Raw genomic sequence first — 11,553 nt, 5'->3', positions numbered from 1 at the left:
AAGGTGGTGGTCTCGTCAAGTTCTTCGGTCGGTCCTCCTACCGTGGCAACGGTTGTACTAGTTTTTTTTTTTTGTTTTTTTTTTTTTGTTTTTTTGAATTCTCGTGAAAAATTTGGAACCAGTGGTGATGCTTTCTCTGTTCAGTCATGTTCGTTATCGTTTAAGCTTTAGTATTATAAACCTTGAGATTGAGCCTACCTATCCTTAAATGAAATATGGATTTGCAAAGTCTCAAACTTTCATCCACTTCTCAGAAGAAAAAAAACAAAAAAGTTGACCCTTTTCATTGCATCTGCTAGGTAATAACAGATGACTCATTTGCATCTCAATATTACGGGTATATCTGCAAGCATCTGCAAGCACATTGAAAAAAAAGAAGTGACACTTATATCTAAAATCATTAAAACAAAACAATGATCACTGAAACAGCATTTGATCAAAACAACAATCACTTAGACAAAAACAAGAGTAACATTCAAGTTCAACAATAATGCTAATAAAGAAGCTCTAACATATGTTTAGTTATAACAGACTACTCATCTACTAACACAAACTTCTTCTTGTAGAATAAGAAATTGACAAACTGAAAATTGGGAGAATATCTTCATTACTGTAACATTGGCATTATACATAATACTTGCATGCACATTCAAAAGAGACATACCTTTTTGTCTAAATCAACCTTCATCCTGCTTTACTACCATTTCTCTCCCCATCTGACCAGTCACTCCCTTCATCCCACCAATTTCCTCATCGTCAAAGGATAGTCGTAGTCGGACGAAGTATAACGATCCTCGAGTTCAAATTTATCCCATCCACCCATGTTTATGAATTCCTCCGGGAGAGCTGCTATTTCTTTCACCTTGGCCTTCCAGTCTAACTGTTTAGTGTTCACATAGTACTTCATGTTACCATAGTTAAGACGATCTTTTATGTCAGCAAGTGACTCTAAGGCGATTGATTTGACTTCAAGCACATTTTCCTCATCGAAGTCCCGAAATATGACTGTCATATCAATTTTCCCAGGTTCGAGCAGCGCAAGATTAACAATCTCAATGTCCCTTAGTGGGAACACAGTGAAAGGCTTAGACACTTCAGGCAAAGGCCCTACAAGAAAAATTAGGTCATATGAAGTCAGGGCAAAGGCGGTGTCTGAGCTGACTGTTGATCCCTTCCAGTGAATAACCCCTTCATACTTCTTGTCAATCTCATCAAATAAACTAGGTGATGTAGGCAGGGAAATCCATCGAGCATGAACTTCCTCGACAAACTTCTTTAAACGTTCGTCATCCGAGCTGTTTTGCTTCCCTTTCTCAATCTTATTTGAATCATGATCAGACATCTTCTGTCCCCGAGGGCATTTCACCAAATGGAATTCAATATCTTTTGGCTTTTCTGTCCACTTCTTCAAGGGGCGGTGCAAGTGAAAGTGTAAGAGAGGCGTCCCACCCTTGCCCCCAAGTCCGAAGAAACAACTTTTGATATCGTCAAAATAAAAATGCTTACGGAAACCAGAGGCCATATATACAAACCCGTTTACATGGACTTCAAGGGTACCAGTAATGGTCGCTCGTTTTCCACCTTGGCCTCCTAACTTGGGAAAGATAATAACATCAGTTAGCCTTATTACCCGGTGTTTTTTTTCTTGCACCAACGAATTAGTTCGAACCAGCGGATAAAATATCTCAGAAGTATCTGCTCCGCCGCACTGAGTAGTAGGACCCAACAATCTTTCTTCATCATCCATCTTCAACCAGAGAGCAAGTATTGCCTGATTTTTCATACGCATCTTCTCCCTTTCATCCTCCGAGAATGTTCCAACAGATGGAATACTTTGGGGATTTTCCAATAGAACTTCCATTGGAGTCTGAAGTCTCTAAGACATGATAAAAAGAAACAGAAAACAATTTAATCCGTGGGGAAAAAGTGAATCTCCAGAAACATCACATAATGTTGCGTCAAACACAGGAAACATCTATCTGATTGCCAGTAGATGAAAAAAAAGGATGAAATACCAATACGTATCATGAGATTAACTAATGTACCAAGAGATAAAGTACTGGAAACAGTTGGCTTTGACGAGGAGTTTAGAGATTATAACCAGTAGGAAAGAGTACAGAATTATCTGATCTAGAAGTCTTGTGGTTTAAGATGGTGATTGAGATAATCAAAGACTGGACTAAACACTCATGTAATCTGTGTAGTGTGAGACGCTAGGCGATGCTAGGCACCAAGCCCTTTGCCTCGCCTAGGGTCTAGGCGCGCCTTAGGCGACTAGGAAAGATGATAGCTAGGCGCACCGCACGACTCGCGTTTCACAACATAAGATGTAATTACCAGTATAGATCTAAACCAGGAAAACTAAAAGAAGCAGATGATCACCAACAATTGTATCAGTTTCCTCTTATCTATTAGCTAACCATGGACAATATCATTTTGAACAGAAATTCGAAACCCTAGATCGAAAATTAGGGGAAATCAAAGGGAGCTAAAAAAAAAAAAAAGGTTAAGATCTAAAGAAATACCATCTGCAGAATTCGTATCGTACATACCTAAAGCGTTGATCAGAAGAAAATAATCTGATTTTTGTGATCTCGTCTACCTATCAACGGAGCCTTCAAAACTCTTCTTTCTTCTTTCTTCTGTTGCTTTTTCTTTTTAACGATAACACGGGATACAAAGAAAAAGAAAAAAAAGAAAATGTCTTCCTTTATATACCCCTGGAAATTGTTACCAATTGTTACCAAAAACAGTTAAAAACTTAAAATTTGATTGGTAAAAAATTGTGGAAATATGGAAATTGTTGTAGGGCCTAGGGTTTATGGGTGTGTGGCCCAACTAGAAGCCTAAGAGTTTCGTATATAAAGAACTATTTTTTAGGGACCATGGTCTTATTAGGCCAACCTCCCTATACTTATAAAGGGTGTCCTAAAGTTGGCTAAATACACATTTATCCTTTACTTTAATTTAAATTAAAACTAACATAATAATTATATAAATCTAATCATATATATCTAATCTAAATGAATCTATTAACCAAAATCAAAATCAAAAACAAAAACAATGGGGAATCGAAATTTTTTAGTTTTGAAAAAAAAAATTATTCTCCTCTTCTTCTCTCTTTCCTTGACGTTCCTCGTTCGATTGAAAAATGATTATTAACCATCAAATGAGTTGAAAATGGAAGTTGCAGAGAGAAGTTCGGCTAAAAATTATGTGAAAAACTTTGTCGAGCTAACCGAACGTAATGGAAATGATGAACATGAAGAACAGTTTGGCTATTTCGCAAAAAAAAATTCCCAACAAAACCTTAGTTCGGTTAGTAGCAAAAAACATTTCCCAAACGAACATTAATAGTTTGGTTAGTAGCAAAAAACATTTCCCAACCGAACCTAATAGTTTGGTTAGTTGCTAAAAACATTTCCCAAACGAACCTTAGTTCGGTTATTTCGCAAAATATTGCCCAACCAAACCTTGTAGTTCGGTTAGTTGCAAAAAAACATTTCCCAACGGAACTGATCGGTTCGGTTACGTCACAAAAAATGTTTCTTAACCGAATTTTAAGTTCGGTTTGATCGTAAAAAGTTTTAAATATTTTTGTAACCGAAGTATTTAATGGTCACACCAAATATATAGTTCGGTTTGATCGCAAGGAAAATTTTCAATTTTTTTGTAACCGAACTTCTTCCTGGTAACTAATCATTACTAATCATTGCTAATCATACTAATCACTGATCATGAAGTTCGTTTTTGGTCGTAAATTTTGGTAAACGAACTTAATCGGAAAAACATTTAAAATTTCTCGCAAAGAAAATTTTCCATTTTTTGTAATAGAGCTTCTTAATGGTAACTAATCATACTAATCACTAATCATTGCTAATCATACTAATATTAATTAATAACTAACTAATCATTAAACTAACACATTTAATTAAGGACAATAAATTTGGTATTAAGAAAAACAGTTAGATAAGGAGTGACTTAAGATTACTTATAATGTCTTGCCTAAAATAGAATCATGGTCCCCACAGAAAAACCATGGTCCCCTAAAAATGGTTCTATATAAAGGATAGGGAAAATTATACTTAAGGCCCAAAAAAATAATATTCTTGTTGTTAGGGCCACAATTAATTTTAGTTCCAAGACACCCATAATAGTCCACGGACCAAAATCTAGAAGAATGAATTGTACATTGTCTGTGGTGTTAGAAGCCTAAGAGTTTCCTATATAAAGGATAGGGGAAATTATGCTTAAGGCCCGAAAGTTTATCCAAAAGTTTCTGTTGCCAAATGGTGATTTTTAAATTTGAACGATTTCAACGGTTCGCATAAACTTTTGGATTCTTATATAATGTTGATCAGTTCGTCCTCTTGATGATGATATCTTAATGACTTCTTGTATCACCATTGAAAGTTATTTTAAGCATGGTGTGAGTTCAGATATTAACAACAATGACTTATATCCAGAACTGAAAGTTTTAAAAAGTTGTATGCCTTCCCAAACCAGTAAAGCAATTGAAGTGTTGAATTTCTTAAAAGATATGAAATGGTGTTATCCAAATGCGTTTATATCATACCGAATTTCATTGACAATTCTAGTGGTTGTTGTCTCAGCCGAATGTAGTTTTTCGAAGTTGAAGTTGATCAAAAGTTACCTTCGGTTGGCGGTGTCACGAGTAAGATTTAGTGGGTTAGCAATGTTATATATTGAGATTGGGATGTTCGATAATATTACTGACGATCTCGCATCAAAAGGGCAGGAAAAACGGTTTTTGTCATGCGACAAGGTATTTTCTTTGTGTTTTTAGCCTCTCTTTTTTGGCGGTTCATATCTTTTGACAATCTGTAATATATTTTGTACCCAATTGAAACAAAAAAATTATTTTTACTTATATAGGCCCCATTTCAGTAAGTTCGTCTAGGGCCTCTAAAAACATTGCTACGGCCCTGGTTGTGGGATCAGGTTTACTTTCCCTCACATGAAAATGATAATAAGAACAACCCAAAACATATTTCTGGCTCTAGGGTTCGGCTACGATGGGTATGTGGCATATACTTTGTGTATAAGGCCATGCTGTTCGATTGACACCTCCCCAACTAATAACTCCTGGACAAAAAACGGTTTTCTATATGTTTAGTTATAGAATTTTAATTTTGCTAAATGAAATTGCATATAATTCAGGGAGGATCAATGTTCTTACTTCCCACAAAATCATTTCGTACAATTCATGTTAAATCCTCTTTAAGTCAGAATTTGTTCAAAGTCGTGCTATGACGAGGTCACCCTCGCGACAGCTTTTATAAGGGTGCACCTTCAGGCCGTTAGATATGGCATCCATGATGAATACGAATCTCGAGAGAAAATTTAATAAGTAAATATTTATAAAAAAAAAAATTAATGATTATTTTTTACACATCCCTTCATTTGATTTTTGGTTCTTTTTGGTCCGTCTATAAAGGTTAAATCTATACACTCGGATTCCTCCCCTTTTCTTCTTATTTTGATTTTTTCATCTTCTTTCTTTGGTAAATCTTTTATGTGCATACAAATTAAGAAACAAATCAAATTAACAAGGTTTATGGAAACTGTAGCTTATTTTAGAATAATCACTATGCCCTTGTATATGATAAGCTACGTACATATCTGTCTTTTTATGAATTATTATGAACAATTTTGGTCAAAAAGGGGAATCGATGAACATATGGGAAGATGGAAATACCAGGAGCCAATAATCCTTGTAGCATAGGCATGGAGAAAACTATGACCTGATTTGATGATATTTGCACCTTTAACAGCCATGGTGTTGTTTAATGGAAGAAAGCCGATTATGGCTCTAGATTGATAGGGGTACCTTATATGAAATAAAGGTGCCTTTCAAACGAACCCTGATTTTAGGCATACCTAAAATTTTTTAGGCATACAAAACAATGGTCCCATCTTGGGTGACCTTATAAGGGGTACCTTATAGGTAGCTCAATTACCTATATACCCTTAATACAAAAATCTAAAATCAGTTTTCTAAAAAATCAAAATCATCTTTTCTTCTTCTTCCTCCTCTAGCGAACTCTTCCTGCGAAAAAAAAATTCATCATCGTGATTAATTGCCGATTCTTAAAAATTTGATCGTCGATTAAACTCAACCACATAATGACTCGTACAAAGAAAAGTAGGGACTAGGAAAACCAAATCGTCTTCTAATCCATCAATTGAAGAAGAATAAGAACCAATCGAAGATGAAGGTGCAGAAATTGAAAATCAACCACCAATTGAACCAGAAATTGAACCAACTGCATCTCCAACTCCGGAAATGAGGATAAGAAAGTAAGTTTTACAAACCCAATCTCCTATTTGCTGTTTTTCATCGATTAAATGACAATTACAGTTGGGTTCGGCTCAAAATTGAGTTGCGTTTTTAGCCGAACTGTTCTTCACAAAAGCTTCCTGTAAGTGTATATGAACAGTTCGACATGAAATTTCATGAAATTTCAAGCCGAACCTAGTCACAGATAGAGATGCATAGGGGTTCGGCGTATTCGATAATCATAATATGTGTCGAACCTAGCACATTTACGAGGTTCGGCTATTACGATATTCTCAATATGTGCCGAACCAATAACAATATTTTAACTCAAAAAATAACAAATTGATGTTCGGCTCATACGATTTTCGAAATATAAGCCGAACCAGTAATTATTTTTTTCCGGGCTATTCAGGATGTTGTTCGGCTTACTATGAAACTTTCATATAAGCCGAACTAGTGTCTAGCAAAAGGGTTGGAATTGAAAATTATAGGTTCGGCACATGCAGTAAACAGATTCAGTGAGCCGAACCGTTCATCAATTGGTACATTCGGCTCAGATCTAAACAACCTTTATAATTCTGAAAATTATATTAATCACTAAACAAAATATTTTATCACTAATCTATTACTAACACTAATACGTAAAGGGCAGATTTGCCACTAAAAAAATTTGGGTTAAGGGGTAATCTGATTTTTCTATTTCACAATTTTTTTTATCTTTATGCAGTATGCCTAGTAAGATTTCAGTATGCCCAAGATCAGGATTCTTTCAAACATGCTAGGAGTAATCGCCTTTGCAACAAATATATCTTCAAGCCATATGCCAGTGTGGGAGTAATGTCCTGGCTCAACACTATTAAAGAACAAACAAATAATGATAACTAGTATCTTCGGTGTATGTTGAATGTGGACTAGAAAATAAGCCCAACCTTTTTGTATACTTGTAGGAATGTGATTTTTTAACGAATACACCCGAACAGGGTCACGAACAGCTTGTACTTGAAGAGAATTAGTGTGTCATCATATGCACCATTGGAATTAGGGACAAATGTTAAAAAATAAAATAATTCACCCTGTGTTTTTCTTCACCAACAGTGGGCAAGCTGTTCTGCTAAATTGATGTTTGGTTTGGATATGAGCGCAAAGTTCTCCGAAACCAATCTAAGAACTTGGTGTCTCTCTTGGAGGAGGAGATTTGTTGAAGTCACGACATTCATAATTTTCACGCAAGGAATAAAGTGAGGCACTTTTGAAAATCGATCAATAACCACAAAAATAATATCATGGGCTCATTAAGTTCTTGGCCCACTGACAAACCTTCCTTGAGGGCATCTGGAATTGGAAGTTTAATGTACTCCCTCTGTTTTTATAAAGAAAATATGTCACATTGAAAAAGCATAGTAACTCTTTTATAGGAACGAAGAGAGTATAACTTTACTACGTAGCCAAAACCTTCATTGATATTTTGTTTTTTTAGAGAATATTAGAAATAATGAGCTTCCACAAAAGAGCTAGTCTTATATAGATAGGCCTAAGAAGCCAGAAACCGTTACTGTATAGCTTCTTTAGACAGAAACACATCATTCAAAGCGAGGCTAGTATCCTGTTTTTGGGATAGGTGGAATACAAGTCTTTAAGAGAGTCGGATGCAATTTCGCGAGTACTATGACTAGTAGAATGGCGAAATGCATCAGCTATCTTATTGTTCGAATCGAACTTTTGCTGGATGGAGAATGTATAATCTTACAAGGTACAATACTACAAATTCGATTAGGTGGTGTTTGATTTTGAAAGGACTTCAGGGCTTGAGTATTGGGCTTGGTGGTCCGTATACAAGTTTCCTTATGGATTATTTAAGAGTGATTTTTTAGGGACCATGGTTTTTTTGAGGGATCATGATTTTATTAGGCCACATTCCCTATAGTGATAAGGGGTGTCCTAAAATGTTGAAATGACTAACCTGCCCTTAATCTAATTAATTTAAAACCAACCTAATAACCACCTATATATATATATATATATCCACCACCGCCCACCACCGCCAATTACCACCACCACCACCTCCGATTATCACCACCACCAACCACCGATTACCACCACCACCACCACCGCCAATTACCACCACCACCACCTCCGATTATCACCACCACCAACCACCGATTACCACCACCACCTCCTCCCATCACCACCACCGCCGCCTATTTAAGAAATGTAACAACATCAATGCAATCACAATTAAGTTCGATTACATAATAATTTTATCGAGTATAAAAGACGCCAGCTGCAACCTGATTCTTCCATGGGACCACTCCGGAGGTATTTTCCAACAAACCCTTCACTTTAATTTGATTTTGATTGCTTCAATCGAATAGAAATCATCAAAATAAAGTTTTAATAGGAGTTACAGAGCCATGTTCGGTTAGGCCGATTTTCCAAAAAACCCTAGTTTACTAACCGAACTTCTTGAAAATGAAGAACATGAAGAACAGTTCGGTTCTATTGGATTTAAAACTAAGTCACCGAATTCCCTGTTCGGTTGTTTCGCAAAAATTTTTAAAACTACAAATTAACCGAACTCCACCCTTAGAACCAAAAAAAAAAAAAAACAAATCCAGTATAACCGAACTGTGTTGTTGTGTCCATTATATTGAGTTCCAAAATAACCGAACTTAGCCAATAGAGTTCGGTTTGTTCGCAAAAAAATTTAAAACTACAAAGTAACAGAACTTAGCCAATAGACGCTGGAACTTCACATTTTTTTGTTTGTTAAGTTCTGTAACTTCACAATTTTATCGCAGAAACCAAACTTGGAGTTCGCTTGGTTAGCTGTTAGGTTCAAGTTTGCGAAAGAACCGAACTTTTTAAACTTATATACTCATATATTACGTAAATTTCGGTTAGATAAAAAGTGCATGCAGTTTGCGAACCAACCGAAGTTTGTACACCAAAGTTCAATTAGTTGAGAACCAACCGAACATAACGCTGTACCTCCTAGAAATTCGATTATTAGAGAGTTCGGTAACCTGCGTATTTGGAACAAGTAACCGAACTACACTTTCAGATGAGTTCGGTTACTTGTTCATCTCACGGGGCAACCGAACTACAGCTTCAGATGATTTCGGTTACTTGTTCTTCATGTAAAATAACCGAACTACAACTTCAGATGAGTTCGGCTACTTGTTCTTCATATAAAGTAACTGAACTGTTCAAAATCCAGTTCAAATCCGGATCATTTTGAAGATTAACAAATATTTTAGGAGAGGATGGAGATGAAGAATCAGATGAGTTTTCATCATTTGAATACTCAAACTTAGTGAATTGGAAAAAAAAAATATTTTTCATGTTTTTCTCCTTCATCTTCTCTAACTCTACTTTCTCAATAATTCTACTCAACTAATAATAAACCCATCTTTTAATTTAATCTCAATAATTGTTTTTAACTAAATCATTCACTAATCATAACCTAAAATTAATTAAGAGAGTAGATTAGGTATTAAATAAATAACTAGATATGGAATGGCCTAGAATTACTTCTAATGCTTTACCCAAAACAAAATCATGGTCCCAAAAAAACCATGGTCCCAAAAAATCGTTCTTATTTAAGAACATCCCTCCATTTCTGTAGGGCACAAATCGCCACATAGAATTCCAAGACTCTTAGACAAATATGCACCAGCACAGCACCTGAAATCTTGATTCGGCTTCACCAGACCGTATGAAGTGTTTCTTTTCGATTTTCGGGGAATAGTTGTAAAATTTTGGAATCATATACTATATCCGGTCAGTAAAGAAAACCTATCCTTACAATAGAATCTTATAAGGGAAAATGTGACACTTCTCGAGGTTGACAAATTACTCATTCTCCCAAATAACCAACAAGTTGGAACTCTGGTCCTTGTCCGATTTTTAATAAATATAGATATCGTCATAAGCATCATGAACGTACGTAGAGCATTAGATAAACTAATAAGCATACCAAACCATTCGAAGAGAAAACATGGAAAATTACGAAATTCACCTATGTTGAACAAAGGTTGTACCTTCAACACTTGTGCGAAGGCACACTTATGAAAAAATTCCACATGGGCGCGGCAACGACCCAATATCTTAGATCACATATTTTCACCATATTTTCATGCATACTACTCGGAGTACCTTTTGGAAAAACAAAGTCTTTTTTAGTGAATGAAAATTAATAACAAAACTTTTTTCAAAATAATAAAAACACCTTCCAAATTTATTTCTCAGCCTTCGAAGAATTTTCTTCACCTTCTCTTGCAACAAGAAGGAGAGAGATCTTTCTTCTTTGGTTTTTCTATGCTTTAAAGAAATAAAATGAGAGATTTTTATGTATAGAAAATTGATAAGTTTTCCGCTGCCAAGCTCTAGTAGAATAAGGTTTGGATATGCTATTAAAATTTTATTGAGATTGTTGAATCCTGGATGCATATGTCCAGTAGGGCTATAGCATCATCTTTTTCAGAGTGTAGTCGGGCATTCTTTTCTTAAGGACAGCATGTTGAACATGTGACTCAATATACCATTACCGCTTTCTTCTTTCGTGTGTTTAACAGGGTCGATTTCCTCAAGACATCAACAGTCCTTTGGGAGATGATACACAAATCAATTAGTGCCTCTTATTTATTATTTAGTGTTGTTTTTTTGATATATATTATCAGTTTTAATTGTTATTCCCCAACAATCTTAAGACAAGAAGTTCTTTTCATAATAACAATTAAAATTGCGCAATTGGGTTTAATGTTTTGGGCAGTGTAGTTGGGTGTTCATGATTTTTTCTAAAAATAAAAATCTATTGATCCAGTGATGAAAATATCCTTACAATGGGTAATTGACACCTAATTATTGATTTAAAAGTATGTGGAGATTGGTCTTTTCTCGTTCCAAATATGTCAAACGTGTTGCATGATAAAAGTGGAAACTAAATTTTGTAGTCACATAACTGTTTGGTACTTCGTCTGTGAGAAATTGTTCTCGTACTCTTTTGATACCACACAAATTTAGTTTGTATCGGTTGCTTGGTTTGTCTTTAGTCAAGTTTCTAATGGGTGCCATGATCTAATCAGTCAGGTGTTGGAATTGGTCAGCAGAAAGCTACCACATGCCTGACACATTTCGACTTGATACTTTGGAGAAATAGATGACAGCAGCAAGCTATCATCTTATCTAGTACCTACATGAGGGTACCCACATTCCGACTTGATGTATACGCATGCTAAAGAGCTGACAAGTGA

At 35.5% G+C, this 11,553-nt stretch overlaps 1 protein-coding gene across 2 annotated transcripts; it reads right to left on the bottom strand.

Annotated features, from left to right (window-relative positions):
- Positions 1–431: 431 nt before the first annotated feature.
- On the bottom strand, positions 432–2,683 carry LOC113300174 (FACT complex subunit SPT16-like). Of its 2 annotated transcripts, none has more exons than XM_026549373.1 (2): positions 2,553–2,683; positions 432–1,874 (listed from the first exon to the last, which is right to left on the bottom strand). In XM_026549373.1, exon 2 carries the CDS (start codon positions 1,859–1,861, stop codon positions 734–736), a length of 1,128 nt encoding a protein of 375 aa, XP_026405158.1. In that variant the 5' UTR covers positions 1,862–1,874; positions 2,553–2,683; the 3' UTR covers positions 432–733. The 2 variants fall into 2 exon arrangements, with proteins under 2 accessions (XP_026405158.1, XP_026405159.1); XM_026549374.1 differs by having other exon boundaries at positions 432–1,867; positions 2,553–2,668.
- Between the last annotated feature and the right edge of the window lie 8,870 nt (positions 2,684–11,553).

This window comes from Papaver somniferum, chromosome 7 (assembly GCF_003573695.1).
Source record: "Papaver somniferum cultivar HN1 chromosome 7, ASM357369v1, whole genome shotgun sequence".
NCBI classification, from domain to species: Eukaryota; Viridiplantae; Streptophyta; class Magnoliopsida; order Ranunculales; family Papaveraceae; genus Papaver; species Papaver somniferum.
Note: the sequence above shows the minus strand (reverse complement) of the source record. Positions and strands in the feature narration are given on the sequence as shown.